The following is a 25523-nucleotide window of genomic DNA, read 5'->3' on the forward strand; positions in this document are numbered from 1 at the left end:
TGTGTGTGGACTGCAATATCCAGTGTCTCTGTACTCACTTCAAAGAAAATTCTAGCTATTCAGTGTATCATTTTATAGTTGTGTAGTTATAAAGTTTAAAATCTTTATTTCCTTAACATGACGAAGACGCTCTCCCGAGATCTTCAAAGCAATAACTCAGCTGGTGTCATGTAGCTACATGATAAAAGTGTCACATTAGTGCACCAGAATATTTATTTCCTCTCTTAATGTAAAATTCAGTGGAATTTTACCAGATTTTCCTGCGTGTCTGTGAACCAAACACACGGGTCAAGATGGAGAAAGGATATTGAAACCATTAAGATCGTTTCATTCTGAAAATCATTTGCAAGTCTAATGCGCTGACTCTTTTTGCACAGCCTTCCAGGCTTTATGGAGATCATAATCCAGCTGTGCCTTTTATCCAATGTTTTGTTCTGTGTGTCACTACTTATTAGTAGAGAAAATGCCAGCAGTCTTCTTGAAGAGAAAAAGAAACAACTAAATCCAAGTCAAATGCATCATAACAAACACAGCACCCTGCCAGGAATTCTGTGATATGGATTAAAAACAAAGAGAAGAGAAACCAACTAGAAAAAGAGAATCCTGACTAAACAATCGTGTTAACAGCGACGCGCTTTCATCTATAGCAGTTCTTCAGCCTCATTAGGACGTGGTTTTGTAGGGGGGGGCGTTACTTTTGCCAAATGTGTTTTAAACCTGAGCTCAAGTTGTTTTGTAGACACAATCGTTTGTCATTTACAGAGCCCACTTTCTTAAGTGTTATTATATCACAGAGCTCCTGAATACTCCATTCTGATTGGTCAGAAGATGTTGATTCTTTTCCTATAAAAGCAGCTCTGGTATAAAGGTTTATATTTTTATTTGAATTTGGATGAAAACTGTTCCAGATCATCTAAAGCTAAGGATAAACATATTACAGTGTCAGAACTTTGTAACAGGAAGTTGGATCAGTTGCAGTTCCTTTCTGCACTTCCTGGTTTCTTGGTATCATTTTCATATCAACAATTTTCTTATAATAATAATAATAATAATAGTAATAATAATAATAATAAATAATAATAATAATAATAATAATAATAATAATAATAATAATAATAATTGCTTTTGTTGTTTAAAGAAATACATTTTATTTACACTCATTCATTTTCTACCGCTTATCTGAACTTCTCGGGTCACGGGGAGTCTGTACCTATCTCAGGCGTCATCGGGCATCAAGGCAGGATACACCCTGGACGGAGTGCCAACCCATCACAGGCACACACACACACACACTCTCATTCACTCACACACTACGGACAATTTTCCAGAGATGCCAATCAACCTACCATGCATGTCTTTGGACCGGGGGAGGAAACCGGAGTACCCGGAGGAAACCCCCGAGACACGGGGAGAACATGCAAACTCCACACACACAAGGCGGAGGCGGGAATCGAACCCCCAACCCTGGAGGTGTGAGGCGAACATGATAACCAGTGTCTGGAAAAGTCTTCATGGTGAAGGGTTTAGAATTTTTTTTTTTACATTTTCGCAATTTTTTTAAAACAATTCTCATTAACTTTAAAAAAAGAGAAATAAGCAGAGGCCACTTAAAAGTGCTATCCTGTAAATGACAACAAAAACAAATTTATTACATGCAATGAATTTTAAACAATAATAAAACGTGTCATTGTTGTTAAACCGCTTTAGTATAAGGTCTGAAAGAATTGCTGAAAAATGGCAACAACAGAATACTTTTCTATAACTGCACCTCTCGCTGTGTTTTATTCCTTACTTAGAAATTCTTCATCTTGAAATCCAGATGGGTCAAAAGAGGGAGAAAGAGAGCTACACATCAAAAAGCATCAAAAGGGTGTTTTGAAGTCTTCTAGGCAGGAATTTTCTAACTGTTCTCACACATCAATGTTCATACACGTCTCCTGTACATACTGTACGTACAACATGCGCTTACTACAGTATTACATTTGTGGTTTGTGTTACGTTGGTTTGGTCTGTGGTTACAGTGATGGAGCTCTGGTCTATCCATTTGTGTGTGTGTTTGTGTGTGTGTGTGTGTGTGTATCTACCAGTCTACCAGACTGGTTTGAGTTAATGTTATATCAGTATCAAAGGCTGTACAGCCAGCTGTGAGGATGTTCTGGCTGCCAAGTGGCGGTGAGATCCATCCTGCCAAGTTCACATCGCTTTACTGACATGTTTAACACATAAATCAAAGCTGATGTTACATTCACGTCAACACATCCAGTCCTATTGACCTGAGAAAGCCCACAGCCCTTCTTCTCCTAACGCAGTCAACCCATCGTCGGCTTCTGTCTCTTACGAGTTAGAAAAAAAAAAAAGAATCCAAAAAATGCTACCATGAGAATCTTGGCATTTTTTGAAAGATTTAAAATCTCAAAGAAAGTAAAAGCGTAATATTTCAATCAAATCAAAGCTTTTGTTCTGTACATAAAACTAAACACAAAAAACGAACACATAACTGTTGACAGTATTTATGAGAATGAAGGCTTAACAATTAATTACTTATTAATAATATGTTACATGAAGAGATCATGGGGGGCACGGTGGCTTAGTGGTTAGCACGTTTACCTCGCACCTCCAGGGTTGGGGGTTCGATTCCCACCTCCTCATTGTGTGTGTGGAATTTGCATGTTCTCCCCTCCGGGTACTCCGGTTTCCTCCCCCGGGCCAAAGACATGCATGGTAGGTTGATTGGCATCTCTGGAAAATTGTCCGTAGTGTGTGAATGTGTGAGTGAATGAGAGTGTGTGTGTGCCCTGCGATGGGTTGGCACTCCGTCCAGGGTGTATCCTGCCTCGATGCCCGATGAAGCCTGAGATAGGCACAGGCTCCCCGTGACCCGAGAAGTTCGGATAAGTGGTAGAAAATGAATGAATGAATGAATGAATGAATGAATGAATGAAAGGCTTAACAATCAATTACATATTAATAATGGCGTACATGAAGAGATCATGAGAATATTAAGTCGTGATCACGACAAAAAGAAAAAAGAAAAAATATAATAGTGCATGGCCTCTAAGGACTTCTGTAAATCGTTAAAAATAACACGCTGAACATGTAAACAACGCAATCCATCTATTTTGCAGCTGAATGTGAGTGTGACAATGTTGGAAAGTTCCAGATCAATAGTAAAACTCACAGCATCGTCATTCCATTTGAACCAACAGTTATTAAAAATACTAAGATCGTTTAAAGCCATTCTGTGCTTTCAAGTACACATTTGTCCCAGACCATTAAACTGAAATATTCCAATACATTCAATCAAAACAAATCATAAATCCGTTAACAGCATAATCTAGTCCTTACTTCTGTTCCATGCATGACGAATATTTCACTAACATGTCATTAGTTTCAAGTGATGTTGCGGTAATAGAAATACTGAGCATCTGTTGTAGTTGATGAAGAATTCTTGGCATAAACAAAAACAAGCAAACGGTTTGTACTTTGATTTTGGAAAGCAAGTCGACCACCTGCTCCTTTAGACTTTGATGGTAATAACATCTGAGAGAGATTACGACATAATCAACTCGATATTTGATGTATCTGCTGTAACTTTGTATTTGCTTTGGCCAGATCATCAAATTTACATTCAATTTCAATTCTGGCCAGAAGAAAATATGTGACATAAATCTAATGTGGCAGCGAGATCGAGCACGCATTCCTCTTTATCACAGTGAAGAAAGTCCTCAGAGGCAAAAAAAACACTGGAATATTAATTAAATCTGATCGGTAGGCAGTTGATGGTCAAGTAATCAAGAGAAAAGAAGTACTGTTATACTTCTCTATAAGACTACTAATACGTTATCTAAGGACGTTTTGGACTTGGATTCATTCGTTGGGAAGATAGTGAGACAGAATCCAAGCAAAGTTCTGATAACTGACCAGAAATACAGAAAAAAAAGAGCTAGTGACCTTAATCCAGGTTTTTCCATTGCGCTCATGTCTCTAGTGCTAATGCTAACCTTCATGGGCCTACACTGATTATTATGAGGTTCTGATAAGAAATGTCTTAAATATTTACTACAATTTACTACCAGTTATAAATATCCTTGTATTTCCATAATTAGATAGAATTCCAAGTGTAATACTCAACCGTGTGTAAATATAGGTGTTTAAAGATAAGAGTTAAAGATAAAAACACAAATAATAAGACTACCTCTCTCTCTCTCTCTCTCTCTCTCTCTCTCTCTCTCTCTATATATATATATATATATATATATATATATATATATATATATATATATATATATATATATATATATACTTCACCTGATTCCTGTCGGTTACTAGTGTGAACACAGAGTTAACACACACTCCTACTCATAGCTGGAGTAGAAAAACAAATCAAATGATGTGAGCTAAAGAAGGTTATCTACGATCACGATCATATAATCATATACGATTATGAAGAGCTAACAGAGTATTACACAAAAGCTCTCTGTGTTCTCTACTCCTCCCCTCTTGTGTCTACAAGTTGAAACCAGACCTCAGGCCTTGTGTTTAGTTTTTCTACTGTCTACATATGGATCTGGAGCTACACTGAGCTTTGGCAGGATCAGGAGTTGGGGGAGTTGCTGCATGATAGAAAATAGAAGGAGGGATCATTTTTCTGTCCTCCGCTGACACAGGGCCAGACTTCACTGACAGCAAGTGACGGATCACAAGGCTCAAAAAGAGTGGTGCTGAAAGTGTACACCTCTCTGGCTCTGGTTTCTTCCTGCTCTCTCTCTCTCTCTCTCTCTCTCTCTCTCTCTCTCTCTCTCTCTCTCTCTCTCTCTCTCCCTGTTTCTACAATCTTTTCCTCCTCTGTACTCATGTCTTTGTCCAATACATGATTGTTTCCAGGATATGTATTATTTTACTTCATTTTAAACCCTATGCTTTAGCTACTTCTCTCTCACAGTACATGCACATGCATGCTGGCAGTTTGCCAACAGCAGATGTTTTCTTATGTCTTATAAAACACTATGAATCTGCGGGTCAGAGTACATTTCCGAGTGTTTACTCCAGTATCGGTAGGGGCTGACATTCCTCACTCGAGCCATTAAGCCGAAGGTGCACTAGAGAGAACTTACAACACACACAACGAGTGGTTCCGAATTGGATCGACGGTGAACCGAGAGCAAACCGGAGTATCATACGAGAAAGCTTTATGAGGATGATGTGAAGGGCTTCTTCACATTTAACATGGCCGCTTGCCACAAACTCTTACCTCCTTTCATTCCAGGATGATGAAAGACGACTATCTTGTATTAGCCTGAAAATAATCGTCATTTCGATTTCAACAAAATAATGTGTTATACTGTATGTCACTGCAAGTCTCGAGCTTTTATATTGCGCTTTGAGTATTATGGATTAACTAAGAAAAAACAATCGGAGAAGATATTTTTATACAACAGAGCAGTTGAATTCTTAAATCTGATGTCTTAGCAAGGCTCAGTTGTATAAAATGTGATTAAAAAATGTAAGTTGCTCTGGATAAGGGCGTCTGCAGAATACTGTATATATTGATTATTTTATAACAGCAGGTTTAGCTCTTACACAGGTTTACATTATTAAACTACATATTAATGCAATTTAAAATATGTTTCCATTTCAATAGTAACAACTATAGTAAGACTAATAATGAACAGTAAACAACAATAATAATAACAGACGTTTTATTTTTATTAAACAATAAAGATAAACACATAGCTGTTGATATAAAGTTGTAAAGTTTTACACCGCGGCAAAGACAAAATAAAGGGTTGAATACGCTTTATAGTTTCTCAGCTAAGAAGATCAAAACAGAGACTTTAGAGAAAATGTGTTTATACTAACTAGCTTCATGGGATGAACGTAATTTAAAACGGCATGTAAAAATGAAGTGTAATTTTTATTCTAATAGATAAAAAATTGTTGGCATGTCGTCTGTTGTATGCGAGGACCAAAACCTGTTAGATTGTATACCGTTTTTAAAAAATACCATGGTGTATGGAGAATAACGGCATTCTCCAGAGTGTGTCATTCTTTACACCCCAAACAATATACGCCACGGCTCCTGATATAAATGCTTCTGAAATACGGCAGTCGTTTCAGCATCAGCACATTAAAACATATTGTTTGGAACGAGCTGCGATGATGGTTATACACCGTCTGATATGATACACAACATTGTGCGATGAGAAGATATGAATAATGATGGAGAAGCAAGTAGTCAGACTGAAAAGCGAGGACAGAGAAGCCATTTTTTTTCACTCCTCTCCCTCATCTGTCTCTCCTTTTTGCTGGTTGGTGAAGCTGGTGATGCATTTGCTGCTTGACTGCTCACAGAGATTGCTATCAGCCAAAACCCGTCTGCGGAGGTAAACTCAATACACAGAGTTTTTTTTTCTTCCACCAACCATCATAACATTTACTTTTAGATTGGCTGTATGTAGGTGTAACTTTCAGTCATACGGAGAAATAAGAAATATGTTTGCTTGCTTTCGCCTTAGAAAGAGGCTCTATATAAAATCAATTAAGACTGTAAGATAGTGGATAATAAGGTGTGTTTAATAGAAAGATCGAAGTGCAAGTCTAATTAATGTTTGTTTGGAATGCTGGATGTGAAATGTACAATGGGCCTGACTGATTCACTACAGAAAAATTTTTTTTTTTCCTCCTATAATATAAGACATCACCTGTCACATTTCCAGAAGCTTTTTGCACTGTCTTTATCTGATTTTAACACTTCACTTGATGAATTTTTGGGTTTCTTCTGGAAATTTTCTATATGTACTGTATGCACATCTTAAATCTCTGGATCTCAAACACCACAAATATTTAGGCATTTAAAAAAAAATCTGGTAGAAAGACAGAATCCACCGAAAGACACAAAAACACACTGACTATCTCAAAGCAGCGGCCATATACAGCAATTTGATTAAATATGAATTAAATTTAACATGCAATAAATAAAATGTATGAATGAAATATATGAATAAATGTCATATATTTAAAATGATATATACCTGTCAGTATACTCATAGCCTACAGCTGTTTTTGGAACCATGCTTCATAATCTACTTTCTTTGTAGAAAGCACAGGCATGTTTATAGTCATAAATTTTTTATTTACGTTAATAAAAATAGTTCTTCCTCATTTTCAGAGAAGATATTCATGTTCTCTTGATCTTGAGGTGTTAAAATATAGGAAGAAAAAGCTCTGAAACTGCTAATGTACAAACATTTAGTTTGTAGTAACTATAGTCATATTAATAAGGATTAGCAGTGAAATTTAATTTTTGGTCTGTTATACAGTATAGTAGAAGCGCCTCAATGGCTGTTAAAGTGAATTAACTAATATTTTCATGTTAATCTTTAAATATTCCAAACCACCAAGGTCCTGCTTTGTTTAAAAGTTTGGTGGTTTGGTAAATCCCATCCTTGGATGTTTTTAAGTTTGTGTTTTTTTATCTAGCTTGGAACTAAAATGCATCCACCAAATTGTTAATTGTTAGCCTAAATCCACGACGTTTATATCAACAGCTGTTCATTTGTTTAAAGAAAACCTAAACACAGATGAATAGATGTAAACACCAAAATGCTAGTTTTTAAGTTTTTTTTATATGAAAAGATGTAAGAAATGATGTGAGTCACACCACATGTTTCGTTCTTTAATTGTGTCACCTGTTCAGAATGACATCTGTTATAAAGCTGCTAAAGCAAAATATAGGTTTCATATATGCTAAAATGTTAATCTTAGCACTCTGAGAGGATGAAGAAAAAAAACCCAATGAAATGAGAGTTGGGTACACAAAAATGTACCAAAACAAAGGAAAGGAGGTAAAGCAGACTAAACAACACAACAATAAAGTCTCAACTGTTCAAATCTAAACAAACAGAGCTAAAGAAATCCTGTTACGCCCAGCAACGGTCTTTAACTAACCTCAAAGGCTTTGCGTAAAAGGATTTATAATAAAAGATTTTTAATGCTAAGCTGTGGAATCCCGCCACATTTATCAGGGGATTCAAAATATTAAACCAGATGGCTAATGTCACACAGAAAACATTTGAGAAGGAGAGGAATTCCTGAGTGATGAATAATTTAGCTCAGCTAAGCTAAATAAAAAAAGGTTGCGAGTTAGCTTATTGGGTTCAGACAGAATAATCGCAGTTGATTTATTTGATTGAGAAACTGAAAATCAAAAGTCATGCTCTATTGTGAATTCTGTGTTCCTTAAATCGTTAATACTTTCAATTAGCAGGTTAATACAATTGCTCAATACCAATCACCTCAGTTTCCTTTCAAATCCCGCCAATATCACTTAGCAACCATGCAGATGCTTCGGCTCCTAGCCAAAAGCTAAGAGTGTCAGTGTACATAAGCACATGGTGGCTGTCTTGCTATTAAACATACACTGCACTCGCCTGTGGTACCATGTCACATATTCCATATTAAATTGGTTAAATTGTACATGCTGTGACCTAAATAACACCTTTCCTGTGGATATGTTTGTGTTCTGCTGTAAAATATTGGACCTGACTCGACAGCAAGAACTGTTCCAGGATCTGCCTGATCTTTCAATAAAAATTCAAACTACTGACCACGTGAAGCCTGATTCCACACCACAGGAGTGCTGATTTTAGGGCTGTATGAAACCCATGCAGTCATGTAGCTGGATTTTCTGTAGCATGTGCCCTAGGCTGAACTGTAGGCTACGTTTTAATAGGCTCATTGCCTCACTGTGGAAAGAGGGAATAGCTAGATGCTTCATACAGCTCTCGTGGACACGACAGAAATCATGTCTGAGTCAAACCGACGTGCTGATCTGACACTCCTGCTTTTAAAAACAGCCTAAAATTGACCTGGTATGCGAGTGCAGTTTTTTTTTAAGAGCTGTCATTTAGATGTGGAAGTAAATTGGACTTGAGCACCTGCATAACAACGTACCCATAATGTCCCGAAGTGAGCTGCAGCACATTTAGTGTGAGTTTTGGACCAAACTGACACGCTTTCAATTATTACTAAAAGTGAACAATACTAAAAACTAATTTTCCAACACTACACCCTAAGCACATGGTACTGAATTAATTTCTAATCTATTCCATGATGAGTATGTTTGAGTATGAAATCAATTTGAAATGACTGAGTTTTCTCGCTATCCCTCCAGGACCAATTGCTATAAAACTGAAACAGAGGTATGACTTTGGGTAATGAACCAACACCAATACTGGTATCGGGTGGTGGCCCGATACTTATTTGAGCTTTATATATCAAAGATATATATAAACATGGAGCAGTGAAGCGAGCGTTCAGAGAAAATGTAGCATGTGAGAGCACTTCAGTTCAGCGAGTCTTGAGCACTGAGACACATACGCTTCCCTTAGCAGGGGTCAAGGTGCAATTCATGGTACCATGCACTTATTTTTAACGACAATGCTCGCTGCTCAGTGTCTTGTGCTCTAATAAACTTTGTAATATCTCATACATAAACCACAGCATGAGGAGCTCGTCACTAGCAGCACACAGCAGCAACCATCATCAACAGAGCTAAATGTTCCAAGATGAACATAGTTGCTTGATATTAAGTAGTGAGCTAATTTAGGTATCGGTACTAGTATAAAGTAAAAAGTCAGTAGGGCATACATTGAAGTATATTACAAGGTAGAGAACAAACCATGAGAATTAAGATCAAGCAAAGCTATCAAAGCCTATTAAGCAGTATTCAAGACCTCATTAGTAAATGATCACACAGTCTAAGCCACCACCAGTCTAATTGCCACTTAAGCTCCAGCTCCCTCTCACTAACTGCCTTCTCCATGAGACCCTCCACCCCTTTAACGCCCTCCTCCAGCCTCCCCCCACCCCCTGCAGCGCTGTCTCTGCTCCCCACTCTTTGCTTTTGTTAGAGGAATGAAGTCGTGGCCCCGGGATCGCTCACAGCTCCTCCACTCCCAGGCTCCCTGGCTGAGAACAGAGCTGCAGGCCATATTTCTCTCTCCGTCTCCTTAATGAGACCCCGTCTGCACCTTACGCTGCCTCTGAGAAGCCAACAGAGGCACTGCCAGAGATGAAGGAGGGAGGAGAGGATGCTGGGAAATAAATGCTGGAGACTTAATAACAGTACCAACACCAATAGCAGCGATTCTCCAGTGGATAGTGAAGAAATTTCTTCCTAATGTGACATACAGCATCTCATTATCTTTCATCATGCAGACTAGAATCTAGGAAAATGGCACACCGTATAGAATGTTTTGTTACATAATCCATTGTGTAACGGTGATGATGGGGTGCTTCATTGGCTATTTGCATCCATTTGAAAATGCACCTTACTTAATTGTTTTAATTGCAATTCCCGCACGCTAGTTAGGACAACATGTATCGCATGATGGCCAACAAACAGGGATTTTAAGAGTTAATGCTTACTAGAAAATTCTGCCATTTTATAAATTGCATAATCTAAGCCAAATGCTAACTAGTTAAATAATGAAAAAGGATATTTCCCTTAATAACCCAGTTAACAGTATAATAAAATTTAGCTTGCTTGCAAACTTGGATAATGGTTCGATTTACAAAATAGCTCTAGAGTAGCCAGCTCACTAGAGTTAAGTTTTATTTAACAAGCAAACTAAACAAACTGCTTAGCTGGTAATAATAAAGCAGATGAAGTCATTTAAATAATGTCGCTAAATGTGTGCAACACTTTGGGGTTTCTTTTTGTTAAGAAGACTATAGCAGATAGATTTTAAATTGAATGAAACTGTTTGGTAAAATACTTGTGTAAAATAAACCTACACGTTAATATCCTGTTCATATCATATAGCTAATCTTTATAACTGTTGTTATATCTGCTATAATGCACAGTGTTAATACTGCATACTATAAATAACAACTCCGTTTTTTTCTTCCTGTTGTTGTTTCTGTCTCCAATCCAGATTTGCCAGAAGACGTGATACAGAAATGAGTATTCCAGTCACTCAAATACTTAAGTTGCTTTTCTGCTCATTGCGACTGTAAAGAGTGTTTATTTGAGTTACTGTAGCCTTTCTGTTCAAACTATCTGAACATTCTCCTCAGATCTTTCTCATGAACAAGGCACTTCCACCAACATAACCACCGTTGACTTGATGTGTGTGTCTTTTGTATTGTTTTTTGTTTTATGCTGTAGGTAAAATCTAGAGACTGTTGTGCGTTTCTGAAATATTGAAACCACCAACAGGTCAAACTCACTGAGAATTTTTATCCTTCTGATATCTAATACCCTAATATCTAATGCGTATTTGCACCGTGCTCCTGCAATGAATTGGATAACTGCATACTTAAGTGGGTATATAGGCATTTCTAATAAAGTGGCCAGTGAGTGTATGTCAAATTTTCTCCAATACAGATTTAGAACATAAAAAGCAAAACAAACATATAATATCATAGCAGAGAAATAGTGAAGAATGTTTGTTAGAGATTGAATTATGTTTCGATAACAGATGGAAACATAACGGTTCTTGAAAATTAACTCTCATGTTCAAGACTCAGGTCTCATCCAATCCTTCACAATCCTCCAGCTGTGAAAAAAGTCGAAGCAGGACTGTGTCTAATAGTCCATCTGGGTGCATGATGAAACAAATTAGCTTGAAACAGTCACTTACTTTGGAGGTGTGCTCCTGGTTTTGGGTTTCTCTGCAGTCTGTGAACGAGACAAAATATCAATTAGATGAAGAGCAATACAGGATTGAGAGTACCATACATACAAATGTAATTAAACACAACTGCTCAAGGCTGGAATTGTATGATCACTTTAGACAGTAGATCGATGTTAGCTTTAGGCTAACAAATGGATTTTCGACCTAACAGAGAATTCTTGATTGTTTTGTATTTTATTTATGTGTTGTGTGGGTCTGTAAGAAGCAAAACAACAGCGGTGAAGTCGAACAGTGTTGCTTAAAGGCCACGATCAAAAGTATTGGAATTACAGTTCATGAGATATTCAGAGGTATTTGGATATCTGTTGAGTTGTACCTATTTTTAGCAAACGTTTAATTATTTATAGACTACACTCTTACTATTTATGGTTGTATTTCATCATGTCGCGTTTACACTAATACAAAACTGGTGGACAAGGAATTCAATTTACACCATCAGAAACCTCAAATTAACTAAACTCTACAGCCAGTTTATCGACCAACTCAGTCCTGTTAGCATGAAGCTAACTGAAGTTTTCTTTCTTTCTTTCTTTTTCAAAAACTAGAGAAAGGTTCTAAAATAAATTTCAATGTATTCAGTATAACAGAATTGTTCCCCAGAAAATTTTCTCAAATATTTATTTTAACAGTTTATCTCACCTCAAAAACAATAAATACAAAATCATTTCACAAAACTACATTTAGCCAAAGCAGAGATAATAATTTTTGTAAAGCCTTTTAAATCATAAGAACATGGTGTTTCTGTGACTGTTGGTAAGCTAGCTATCAGGATCTAGCTAGCTAAAAAAGTGAAACACCAAATACAGTGAGTTAGCGTGCTGATGTTGCTGAAATAGCTAACATGGTTGGTAAAAATAGCATTAGCATGCCATTACATAAGCTATATTTATTTTTACACAAACTTGACTAGATTAAATCCAGTCTTTCAGTGTGTGTGTCAAAACAAATCAAATTTTATTTGTCACATACATACAGAGTATGACATGCAGTGTGTGTGTGTGTGTGTGTGTGTGTGTGTGTGTGTGTGTGTGTTTTAGCTAGCTATTGCTATCTTTGTTACAAATGTTATTATTTTCTGAAACAGCAAATTACACAAAGAAAAGATTCTTAATCACTGTTGATCTTTCTGTTAGTGTTGGTAAGCTCATTATTAAGCTAACTGGCACAAAACAAATACAAATAAACTTAATATCATCTAAGTTAGCCACCATGCTGGTGTTAGCTCGTATGCTGAGGTAAATTACGGTGGACCGTATTCAGATTCAAAGTTAGATCTATGCAGATTTCTTGCACCCTGTTAGTCCAAGCGGGGATCAGGATTAAATCTGCTGCAAATGTCTGACAGTTTGAAGTAACTACAGTATGTCATGATGAAATGTATGTTTTTGGCTGTAAACGTGTACTCTCAGAAGTACAGGGAATACCATATGATCACAATATTATTATTACTGTAACTATTGATTAGTATCTTGCGTAAATGATTTTTTTTATGGAAAAATCTTAACCTGAGACACTGATTAAGCTTTTTAAACAATAAGAGTGTTTTCCAGCTCAATGTTTGGAGAAATACCCGATTACATGATAACCTTATTACAGGCAGAATATATAAATACTGACAACTTTTTACTTATGCTGCAAACTCTGAGTTTGGCTCAATAATAATTATACTTATAATTATACTTTTTACTTTAACGTTTTGACTTTTTTTTGTTAAAATTATTTTCTTGGTGCGCTAGCTAGCTAGCTACAGCTAACATAGTTATACAAAACTATATATGCGGGTATTACAGATATTTGTATGTGTTTTACTGACGTCAGTAGGACACAATATTTCATCATGCTGTATATGGGTGTATGGGACTATAATAATAAATGACACTACTTGACTGTCAGAAACGGGTGTAACAGAGTAAATGGGGATGGATTGAGATATCTGAGCCGTACGTGAACATGGCGCTCGTCTGGTGCTACCTGGGCCGCCTAAGCGGGCACAGACTGGCGTCCCGGGCTTATTGCTGTGGCCATTGATCTGTATACAGTCCATTTATCATTCAGTGAGAGGAGCCAGTGATCTTCACAGTGTATTAGATGAAAGAGCGCAGATCGTTTGTCACAGAGGCTCTTATTGCTGTTTCCTGCTCTGTGGGGAATTTGGGCTTCTTCCAAGCCACACACGTTCCGGCGTTGCTAGGCAACCCGGCTGGGGGCAGTAAGGATAGCGCGGCATGTGTGGGCACACACACACATACGCACGTGGGCATAGGCACATGACCACACATATATAGTACACACACAAGGATACAAGCTCACACATAAACACAAGCGCAATTTTGCGCTCTCTTGGTATGTTTGTGGTGTTTTGGGCTTTTCTGCTTGAGAGAAGCAGGGAAAATTTCTCACAACAGACTGAAGCAGTGTGTGTGTGTGTCTGTGTGTGTGTGTGTGTGTCTGTGTGTGTGCACTAGTATTTTGCTATGGATCACATTAGGATTCCAAAAAGGCAGCATGACAAAAGATTTTAGCAGAGTGAAATCAGGCCTAAGCTGAAGCTATTCACAGCATGATGAATGGAACAACTCAAATGTTCAGTTCTGAACAACAGGGGGGACAAGGCATCAATTAGCTAAATAAAACGTACAGTGAATATGAAATTATTTGGAAACACTACAAAATGTCCATGCAGTGCACTGAACAAAGCAGCATCAAACAGCAAAATTAGTGTGTTTATCAAAATACTCAAAATAATACATTCATCCATGTTTTCTTTCTTCACTAAGCACTTCAGTCTGAGAACATCAGGCACAAGAATGGACTTATTACTGAGAAATTCAGTAATAAATGTGGAGGTTATAAAAATTAGAGTAATTTTGTTGAGAACAGCGATCACTGTCAACTCCACTGGCAGTCACATTCTTTTTTCACACCATTTGAAAGCAGTGACTGCCCTTTAATGTTAAACGTTTTAGCCCAAGGTCCAAAATTACTCCAAATTAAGTGCATTGGCTATACAATCGGTCTCTCTTTCTCTCTCTTTCTCTCTCTCTCTCAAACACACACACACAAACACACAGGTAGGGTTTTAAAGCAGCTACAAAAAAAACCCAAACGTAATCTTGTTCACTAACTAACCAACAAACCACCCATTAGCTCATTCTTTGCTCCATTCTGAGAACAACTGGGATAAGAAGTGATTTAATTCTGAGAAATTTAGTAATAAAGGTGCAGGCTATAAAAATTACAGAGCAATTTTGTTGAGAACAGCTATCACTGTCAAATCAATTGACAATGACATCCTTTTTCACACCATTTGAAAGCAGCTACTACCCTTTAATGTTAAATGCTTGAGCCGAAGGTCCAAAATTACTCCAAATTAAGAGCACTGGTCACACAAACTGTCTGTCAAGTTATGTCTGACTAAAATAACACATGCTGACAGTGAAAAGGCCTTAATGCACACACACGCACACACACGCGCGCGCACACACACACAGGTAGCAAAGGAATAACCGATCTAACCAACCAACCTTCCAGCCAGCTAACCAACCAGTTACCCAACCAACCAACCATCCACTGTAACTTACTAACATAAACAGCCAACTAGCTGGCCAGCCAGCCAGCCAACAACCAACCAACATTATCTACCAACATAACCAACCAGCCAGTCAGCCAGCAACCACCCAACATAAACAACCAACATAACCAACTAATCAACCATCCAAGCAAGCAAGCAACCATCCAGCCAAGCACACAGCCAGTAAACCAACCTCCAACCAACCAACCAACCTTTTTTAAGTCAATGTGTCGGCACACAACCACCAGTGACTAAACTTTATTTGAATAGTGGACAAATCACCTAACAGCAATGGCACAAACATGGTAGTGTGTATCGCTGATACAGTATGAGTCAATCAGGTGGATTTTAGGAGGTTTTAAACTCCTCTCTGTCACTGTAGGGTGTATAAACTATACACCAACCAAAACTATCCATCTGAGTTATGTGGTAGGGATGTGGTAGCTCAGTGGCTAAGGTGTTGGGTTACTGATCGGAAGGTCATGGGTTCGAACCCCTGGTGCACCAAGCTGCCACTGCTGGGCCCCTGAGCAAGGCCCTTAACCCTCAGTTGCTCAGTTGTAAGTCACTCTGGATAAGGGTGTCTGCTAAATGCCGTAAATGTAAATGTAAATGTAAATGTTATAATGTGGCCAGTAAACGTACACGATGCACTTGATACACTCATATAAGCACCTCACCCACAAATACACCACTGACTGAAACCCAAAATGAAAACCTAGGCTTGAATGCGATCTTGTAAAAATGCTATTAGCACGTTCTGTCCATCAATGTCCTCAGCATCCTTTCCAATCACAGAGGATATAGCAAGACACTGACTGATTAATAAGGAAACTCGTAAATAAAGACAGCATTAAATTGCAAAGTGGGTTTCTAGGTGTCTTATCTTCGAGGCCTCTGTGTAATCCCACCTTGCTCTCAAATCATCTGGGAGAAACAATCATGAGTTTAAGATAAAAGCTTAGCAGAGTCTGTGCTGTAGGAAAATGGAAAATGGCTTCTTTTTTTTGCCAACTATGTGTGTCAGGAGATGGCTTGACTGTTACTGTGCTATAGCAAAATTTAAAAAGAGGTAGAGAAAATAGAAGTGTAAAGAATTACAAAGGAAAGGCCAAGGGTCATAAGCATGGGGCAAATAAAAACACCCTAAGGATCTCCTTATGCTTCTTTTTCTGTATTTTCTTTTCAGGTGATTTGTTTCAGATGGTGTTGTATCTGTATTCAATCATAAGAAAGCAAAGTGTGTGTGTGTCTGTGTGTGTGTTGTGTTTGTGTGTGCGTGCGTGCGTAAGACGGAGAAAGAGTTGGGTATTACACTATTACACTATTTTACACTATTACACTATTTTTGAAAACATAATCATTATCCATTCTCTAGTCCTGCTAATACATTTTTGACTTAGTGTGTTATATATTATATAGTATATTTTGTTTTGTGTGTGTGCGCGCCTGTGTGTGTTTGGGTCTGTGTAAAATACTTCGTTAGACCTTTGGATGGCCCCCATAAGGAAAACTGGGGAGCAAAAAACTAATTAAAAGAGCAAATAAAAAGATGTAATATTTAGTTATACTGTATCAATGTAAGGTCCTCACAAAGATACAAAGACAAAGTGTGTGTGTGTGTGTGTGTGTGTGTGTGTGTGTGTGTGTGTGTGTGTGTGTGTGTGTGTGTGTGTGTGTGTGAGAGAGAGTTTATATATTGTCAGGGATCAAATACTGTCCCTACAAATATAAGAGTATCTCCCAGGTTTGAGAGGACCTTTAGCTGGTTCCCATAAGGAGAACTGGGGACCAATAAAACTAATTAAAAAAGCCATAATGTTTTACTGAGATGAAGGTCTAGTATATAGTTATATCAACTGAAGGTCCTCACAAGGGTACTAAGACAAAATGTGTGTGTGTTTTGTGTATGTGGGTGTGTGCGTGTGTGTGTGTGTGGTGATTAAATTGTCTATGAAAATGTGAACATGTCATGAGAACAGAACGCTGCTGATTTGCATGCTCAATCAAAACAAATCAAATAGAAAAGATAAAAAGGTGATTTCTAGGGAAGAAAGAAAGGTCACAGCTAATCAATGAGAATTTCCACAATCAGTAAGCTTTCTCACATTTCCAACAGAACAGAAATCACTTCATCGTACACCAGATACACCAGAGGTAAAATTTTTGTGGTGTGGGCAGTATTAATTTTCTGGGGACCTTCATTAAATCGTCAATAATGAATGGCATTTTATATAAATATAATATCATTTATATATGCGTATATGTAAATATCATTTGTGTCTCACCTGTTCACTATCTTCTTCATCACTGCTGATCTTCAGGTCATCTTCCAGCATTCTGAAACACAAGCAATCAAATCAAATCAAAATAATGAAAAAAGAACTATTAAAGCTTACTGTGATCTTTGTTATGAAACAAAATGTGGCACATAATATTAGCAACACTGATTTTAGTTTAGCATTTAAACTTCTTAATGTATGCAAATATATATCTTCTTCTAATTTCAGCTTTTCCTGTTAGGCGTCGACACAGCGAATCATCTGTGTCCACCTAACTCCATCCTCTGATCCTCTGCATCCTTTACTCTTGCACCAACTACCTTCATATCCTCTTTCAACACATCCATATATCTCTGCTTTGGCCTTTTTTATACATATAATTTTTAATATAAGCAATATTTCTACACACAATCCTGATTTCAGTCCTGTTTTCAGCTTGGGGTCATTTCCAAAAAGCTTTGATTCATTGATTCCAGGCAAAGCTTTGGAGCTGATTCCACACACTGAATTGATTCGTCTCACACAAACCAAATAAATTTAGCATCTGACACAGATACAAGAAAACAACAATACAAGTAGATGACGATACAAGTAAGGGATATCAGCCTTTATTGAGAATCTGACTGGTTGGAAATGAAGTCACGAACAAAATCATTCAAGACAGAAGGCTGTAATTCTATACCTACAGTACAAAGCTTATTTCTTCACGTCAACAGTTATAATTTTAGAAATTTAAAAGTGAAAATCTTATATTAGTGCATCAAGCAATCTGCTTTTGACTGGGTCCAGCAAAGACATAATAAAAATCATGAACAGAAGGCTTATTTTTGTGAGAGCCAATATCACTTATTTAGCTCAGAGGCGACAAGTAGGAAATAAAGCACAACACTGACAGGGAATGATTACGAGTCATGTCATGTGATCCAAATCTCAAATCTAATTGGCTAGAAGTTTTTGATTAATCTTCTGTAAATATATGAAAATAAGTGTAATTATCAAAATGGTGGACTTTTTTCTTTCTTTCTTTCATTCATTCATTAATTTTAATTTTTTTTTTTGGAAGGAGTCTCCAGTGCCTTCCAATAGATGAAGCGCACTATTATATACATGTGATTTGTCTCAAACTGACTGCTGACTATGGTCAGAAATTTTATAATTTGCTGAGCACTAAGCCAAAGTGCCCCTGAATACCATTTTTACTTAAATTAATTTATTAAACAAGGGTGGCACGGTGGCTTAGTGGTTAGCACGTTTGCCTCACACCCCCAGGGTTGGGGGTTAGATTCTCGCTTCCTCCTTGTGTGTGAAGTTTGCATGTTCTCCCCGTGCCTCGGGGGTTTCCTCCGGGTACTCCGGTTTCCTCACCCGGTCCAAAGACATGCGTGATAGATTGATTGGCATCTCTGGAAAATTGTCCGTAGTGTGTGATTGCGTGAGTGAATGAGAGTGTGTGTGTGTGTGCCTGTGATGGGTGTATCCAGGGTCAAGGGTGTATCCTGCGTTGATGCCCGATGACGCCTGAGATAGGCACAACCCGTGACCCGAGTAGTTCGGATAAGCGGTAGAAAATGAATGAATGAATTTATTAAACATTAGTCGTTGGTAAAAATCTTTAAATTTTTTTTTCTTCTTCAATCAGACAAACTTTCATGGTCTTTAAAGTCTTAGTCATTCCAATTCACCTGTTTAGGAGCTTATCCTCTACATATAATGTTATTATACAGTATATAAAATATACCAAGCCATGGCCTCGTAAAAACATAAGAATCAAAGCATGATGTCATCTGTTTTGCAGTTATGAGGGTCACATGACATCATCCTGCACTAAGCAATATTTCTGAATGTTGGTCCTGATGGCCACCAGAACACAACTGGGCTGTAAAAAAAGGGCCAAGTAAGGAATTTTCCTCCTAACGCTGGAACAATAAAAATGGCTGTATAAATGGGGGAAATGTGTTTAAGGTTTAGTTTTCTATGACCTAAGCTGTCGTGCGGCAGCACAGATCGTGGGGAACTTTGAACAAAACTCCCAGTCATTACCCTCGTAATACCTAACAGATGTCAGCGTCGGCCTGCACCGGAGACCAGGTGCTGGAGGTGCAATCAGGCAAGATTTTCAGTTTATAGCGGCTGATCCATGGCCAGCGAGTGTGTTTATCTGTGTGGGTTTTAGAGTGTAGTTTGGCGGGATTACACAAGTTCCAAAAAAGTTATAGGAATACCATAAAAAACAATGTGAACTCCAGTTTGCCGGGTATACCTGCCTCGAAACAAATTCCATAATCGATTACTATAATCAGTGAAATTTATGGTACAAAATTTTGCACACTATTGCTATTTGAATCGATTAACTCAGAGTTAGTTAAACTATTTTGACCCGAACAACACTAATTTGCTTATTAGTTTAGCATTTACATTTCTCAATGTATGTAAGTATATATTTTACTAACATATACTAAGCATTGTTTCAAGTTGCAATCCTGCTTTCAATCCTGTTTTCAGCTAGGAGTCATTTCCAAAAAGATTCGATTCATTGATTCCAGGCAAAGCTTTCCGAAGAGCGGACTACACACGCTGAATTGATTCGTCTCGCACAAACCAAATGAATTAAGCATCTGACAGCGATACAAGAAAACAACAATACAAGTCGAAGACGATACAAGTAATGAATGTCAGCCTTTATTGTAAATAGGAATCGAAGTCAGGAATAAAATCATGCAAGACAGGAGGCTGTAATTCTATACTGCACCTACAAAGTTTCTTTTTTCACCTCAACTAATTATATTAGTGTGTCAAACCATCAAGACAATCTGGAATCTGTTGTTAACTGAAAGGGGGTCAAAGCTAATAAGAACTGATTCGCTGATTCAGGGCCAAGCTGAGTTGATTCCATAAACTGAAATAATTCGCTTCATACAAACTAGTGAGAGTATTTCAGGGAGTCTAATGCCTCTTTTCCACCAAAAAGAACCGGGTGCTGGTTCAGAGATAGCGCTGGTGCTGGTTCAAAATTGGTTCCACTGGCGAGAGCCATCACAGCGCCGAGTGTGACGTCACTGCATACGTGTCACGTGTCCCAGCAACTTTAGCGCAGCAGCGGCAAACACAAACACAACAACAATGGTGGATGTTGCTTTACTGTTAATGCTCATGGCTTTGCGAACATACATTGGCATCTAAACGCGGCGAATAAAACGTATACGTGCAGCTCCATGTAATCTGTATAAACGGAGGTTGTAATCGATAAAGTACATAATGTTATTTTATCATTAACACAGAAAAAAAGTTACCCTTAGCATGTAGCTACCTGCTATCATGTGTGCTGATAATGTATCATATTGCGGTAAAGTAAAAGTGTATTAAACATTAGTATACTTAAGGTACATTATTAAATGCGCTAACAGTAGCCCCGCTCACAGCCCCTAACGCAAGTTCTTAAGTCTAGACCAGCAACGTTTTGGTGCTACTTAAGAACCACTTTTCCTGGTTCAGAGCCGGTGCTTCGGCGGTCAAAACAGAAAGAACTGGTTCTAAATTAGGCTCTGGCTCCGAACCAGCAATCAAACTGCCTCGGGGGAAAAGGGGCATAAAGTCTACCCCAGTGGACTCACCTCGGACAAAGTGCCAGCACATCACAGGGCACAATCACACACACACTCACACACCCATTCACAAACTATGGACAATTTAGAGATGTCAATCAACCTATAACTTGTGTCTTTGGACCGGGAGAGGAAACTGAAGAACCCAGAGCACAAGGAGAACATGCAAACTCAAGGGATACAAGAAGAAGGCAGGAGTCAAACCCACAACCTTTGAGGTACGAGGCAAACCAACGGTAATGAGTGTAAGTGGCTTTAAAACTGATTATGACATTAGATTCTGACAACTGATCTGTTATGACCCAGAAGATCGGGTGGTTCATGACAGAAGGGGGACAAATCATATTCTTTTCATCTTAAGATGTGAAGACACACAAGCTTTTCTGTAATGCTACTGATGACAGAAATGTTCTTGTTTTGGATACCATCATTATACATTTTAAAAGATTACTCATCACATTTGTGTACAGCTCGATGATCACTATGATGACACAATCATTCCTTAGTCTTTTGACATAACATTATTTATACTGTTCCTGCATCTTTCCCTCTATAATTTTTTGAATGGAGGATTACAAGAATTGAAACACTTTCTTTTCTTTATCCAAACACAGATTGAACCGAAGGTACACGAATTTATTACAGACATTATTTCAGACATTCTAAGTATTAAATTTTGACATATATTCAGACTAATTGGCATTCAATTCCTATTTCTCGTTTCTCCAGACCGAGACATGGTCTGGATCAATATGGCACAAGACCAAAGCAGAGAGAAGAGAACAAATAAATGAGGGGGAGGAGAGACGTCTGACTGGGTGTAGGATTGAGGTTACAAACTGCTTTGCATTCTGGGAAGCGACGTGGCTGCTGAATTTTACGGCACCGCAAAGAGTCGTGTTAAAAAATAACACGACGTCCTCTGGCTCTCATAAGAAACGGCAACGTTTTCGGTCGAACATCTGTTTTTGCCCAGCGTTTGACTACAGATTAAACGAGGTTTCCGACAAAAACAATCAGCCCGCGGCCTCGTTTGGAAAGAGCAACTCCTGAACTAGTGATCTAATACAGACGACTTTATTAGACGTATTACTCTAGAGCAAGATCCCATCTGGGCAATTTCAGTTTAAGAGTGGAGCTATATTTAATGGCTAATTGCTCCAGTGTTTACCAGTCTGCTAAATTAACCTCTTAACCACAAGGACACATAGAAAGTATGTAAGTTTCTAGGTTTTAATACATGGAAAAATAAAGAGCTGACTGATTTATAAGAAGATACGATAAGGAAAACATGTCAAATATATATTACAGTGTTCATCTATGTTAGTGGCATGATGTTTTAGGTTGTGTAAAGACATCCCTGTGGAAATAATGCAGATTAAATTAGGTCAAAATCCTGCTTCTGCAGTGAGAAGACAGCCATGTAAAGGTCGCAATATTTAACAAGACATCACTGTACTTAAAAAAAGAACCTCAAAGTATAAATACGGTCAGTACAGATTAGAAATGGAGAGCAGCTTTATTTGTGTTGGATACTAAGCCAAGAAAAATCACGATGCCGATGGCGTAAAAGGCATAAGTGTTAACATGTGACAGGAGAAACCTGAGTTGCGTTCAGTTTTTCCCTGCCGTCACTGAAGCATAGATTCATTAGCGAAAGCTGATCTAAAATGCGAAGGAACTCACTTTGTTCCGGTGTGGATTCGCTTAATGCTTTGTCTCTTTTTTTCTTTTTAAATCTCTAACAAAAGAGAAAAGGTACGTGCCAAAATGTGTGTAATAAAACACTCAACCTACCGTTCTTTCATTACATAACATGGCATAATGACACAGTAATAGAATGAATATGTACAATAACAAGTGTGTGTGTGTGTGTGTGTGTGTGTGTGTGTGTGTGTGTGTGTGTTTATTCTGAAAACTCTTCAAATGAGCAGAGAACATGTCTGTTCGGACAAAAAAATAAAGGATCTCACAGGTGAACAAAATGCAAATATGCTCACAAAACAATATTTCACACAAAAAGCCCCAAGACAAAAAAGCATAAGGACAAAAACAAACAAAACACAATTAAAAGTAACAAAATATTCTCATTAAAAAAATGCACAAAAAAAAATCAAGGTAACATAAGAAAAAAAGAAAAATAGATAGTAATAGATACATAAACAAACAAACAAACAAATAAATAAAAATCCACCTAAATAAGGCTAACAAATAATAATAATAATAATAATAATAATAATAATAATAATAATAATAATAATAATAATAATAATAGCAGCAGTAGCACTCATCCATCGCAATCACTCACTCATTCACACACTTAGACCAGGGGCAATTTAGCATAGCCAATCCATTATCAGCCATGTTTTTGTAAGGCAGGAGCAAAACAGAGTACTGGAGGGAACCCAGATGGACACGCAGAGAACATGTGAGACTCAGCACAGAAAAGTAACCGGAGCTGAGGATCGAACCCTGCGGCTGTGAGGCACCACCGCTACCTGCTGCGCCGCTGCGCCGCCTCCATATAAACTAGAGAACAAAGCTGGAGAGCACTTGTTAGATGTCTAGTCAATGAGCAGCAATATCACAACACGTCTCTTATCTACCAGGGTCTGAGGTCTCAGTCTTCAACACAAAATGTCTCCTGTATTCTTAGTACTTTTCTCAAAAATCGTTTCAGTTTTGAATAATTCCTGAAATCTGTACACAGAAAGAGATGTGACAAAGCACTGGTCTGATTTTATCCACTTTCATTTAATTTTTATTTTTTAATTTTAATCTCAATTTCTCTATCCTAGTTTTTTTATACAAACTTAATTTTTTTATGAATTGTTTTTTCATTTTATTAATATTACAAACAATATCTCAAAATGTATTTTATTCATACTCTATTTCATGATTTATTTGGCTTTGATCTCATTCTTATTAATCTTTGATTAATTGTACACTTTTATTTACTCTCTTTCTTATAACTGAATATTTTTATTTAATTCTGTCTCATTTCTTTTATTTTACTTATTTAACTTGATACATTTTGGTACATTTTTAAATGTCTTTTAAATATTTTGTTTTTATATCTTTTTCCTTCATATTTGTAACTCTATTTTGTCTGACATGCAAAATATTTTTTGGGAAAAAAAAGTTTTTGTGACAATTTTTATGACTTTGTTTGTATTTCTGTTTATATTTTTCACACTTTATATTCGATTCAATACTTTTGTTGTATTTACTCTCGCTGTTGTGGTTGCTGTTGTTGTTATCATTGTTGTTGCTGTTATTTTATATATATATATTTTTAAATAGTTTTAATTAAAACTCAGCTTCAGCATAATAAACATATTAATATTTGAATTAAAAGAGTTGACACATACAGGTTTTCCCAGAAATTGAACATGAACATGGTATAAGACCGGGAGAACGTAGGGGGTGCAGAGTGGTGGGCGAAGAGAGTTGTTAGGTGTGCATTGGTGTCAGGGTGGTGGTGGTGGTGATGGTGGTACGAGAAGGTTGATAATGATAAATGTGCAAAGTGTCTGTCGTAGTCATAAACAATTCTGTCCACTTCCATTTACTTTCATTACACTTAACGTCCTAGATTTAATGTGCTTCATGTCATAGCGTTTGGGGTTTACAGAGTCTGTGGCGTGTACTAATGTTTTTCTGGAACAACAAAGCAATAAACTACTTTGTTGTGACCACAAACACCACGCCCATGTCTCGTACCAGTCCCATCTTTCAACTCATGAAATAAAAACTGTAATGGATGCTGGACTCTATGTATATTGGGCTAATCTAATGGGTATCTCTCTGAGGCATTGTGGCACTGGAGCATTCACTGTTCATTACTGATGCCTGGTGTCCCGTAGAGAAGGCCTGCAGCAAGCCATTTAGCCCATGAACACCACATGGGCTGCCTGCTAGCCACCGAATAAGCACGACTCATACAGAAAATTAAGACCAAGCCATGAGAAGCTGTAGGATTGCAGGATATGACTGCAGTGCTCAGGATATCTCACTGCACTCACACCTCAACTGTTGACGAATATTTTTTTATTAAGGAAATAGTTCATAAACTAAAGGATTTCGAGTGTAGTGCTACTTTTGCTTTAGAAGATATCAGTGTCATTAATATCATAGCACTCCCTGTAGTCTCGGTGAGAATCCTGCCAGGCTGCTTTGTGTTGTTTCAATAAGCCAGTATTCCCATCTATCACAAGTGCATTATTCATCAGCACACTTCTCACCTTTGCTGTGAATATGCTTGCCCTTGCACCTGAGGATAAACAGCCTCGTGTTTTTTTCCTTTGCGTGGATATTATCGTTAGCAATAGTTGCGTCATGGAGCAGTGTTGCTGTTTCTAACAGCCCA

The 25523-nt window shown here is 37.6% G+C and overlaps 1 protein-coding gene across 2 annotated transcripts in view; it reads right to left on the bottom strand.

The window, feature by feature from the left end:
* aff2 (AF4/FMR2 family, member 2) overlaps window positions 1-25523 on the bottom strand; it is a 221374-nt gene that overhangs the window by 48879 nt on the left and 146972 nt on the right. For both annotated transcript variants that reach the window (XM_027154627.2, XM_027154626.2), the window contains exons 8-9: window positions 17559-17610; window positions 11646-11683 (exon numbers count right to left, since the gene is read on the bottom strand). In XM_027154627.2, coding sequence (XP_027010428.2) covers window positions 11646-11683; window positions 17559-17610 — 90 coding nt within the window. The remainder of the gene's footprint in view (window positions 1-11645; window positions 11684-17558; window positions 17611-25523) is intronic.

This window comes from Tachysurus fulvidraco, chromosome 17, assembly GCF_022655615.1.
Source record: "Tachysurus fulvidraco isolate hzauxx_2018 chromosome 17, HZAU_PFXX_2.0, whole genome shotgun sequence".
NCBI classification, from domain to species: Eukaryota; Metazoa; Chordata; class Actinopteri; order Siluriformes; family Bagridae; genus Tachysurus; species Tachysurus fulvidraco.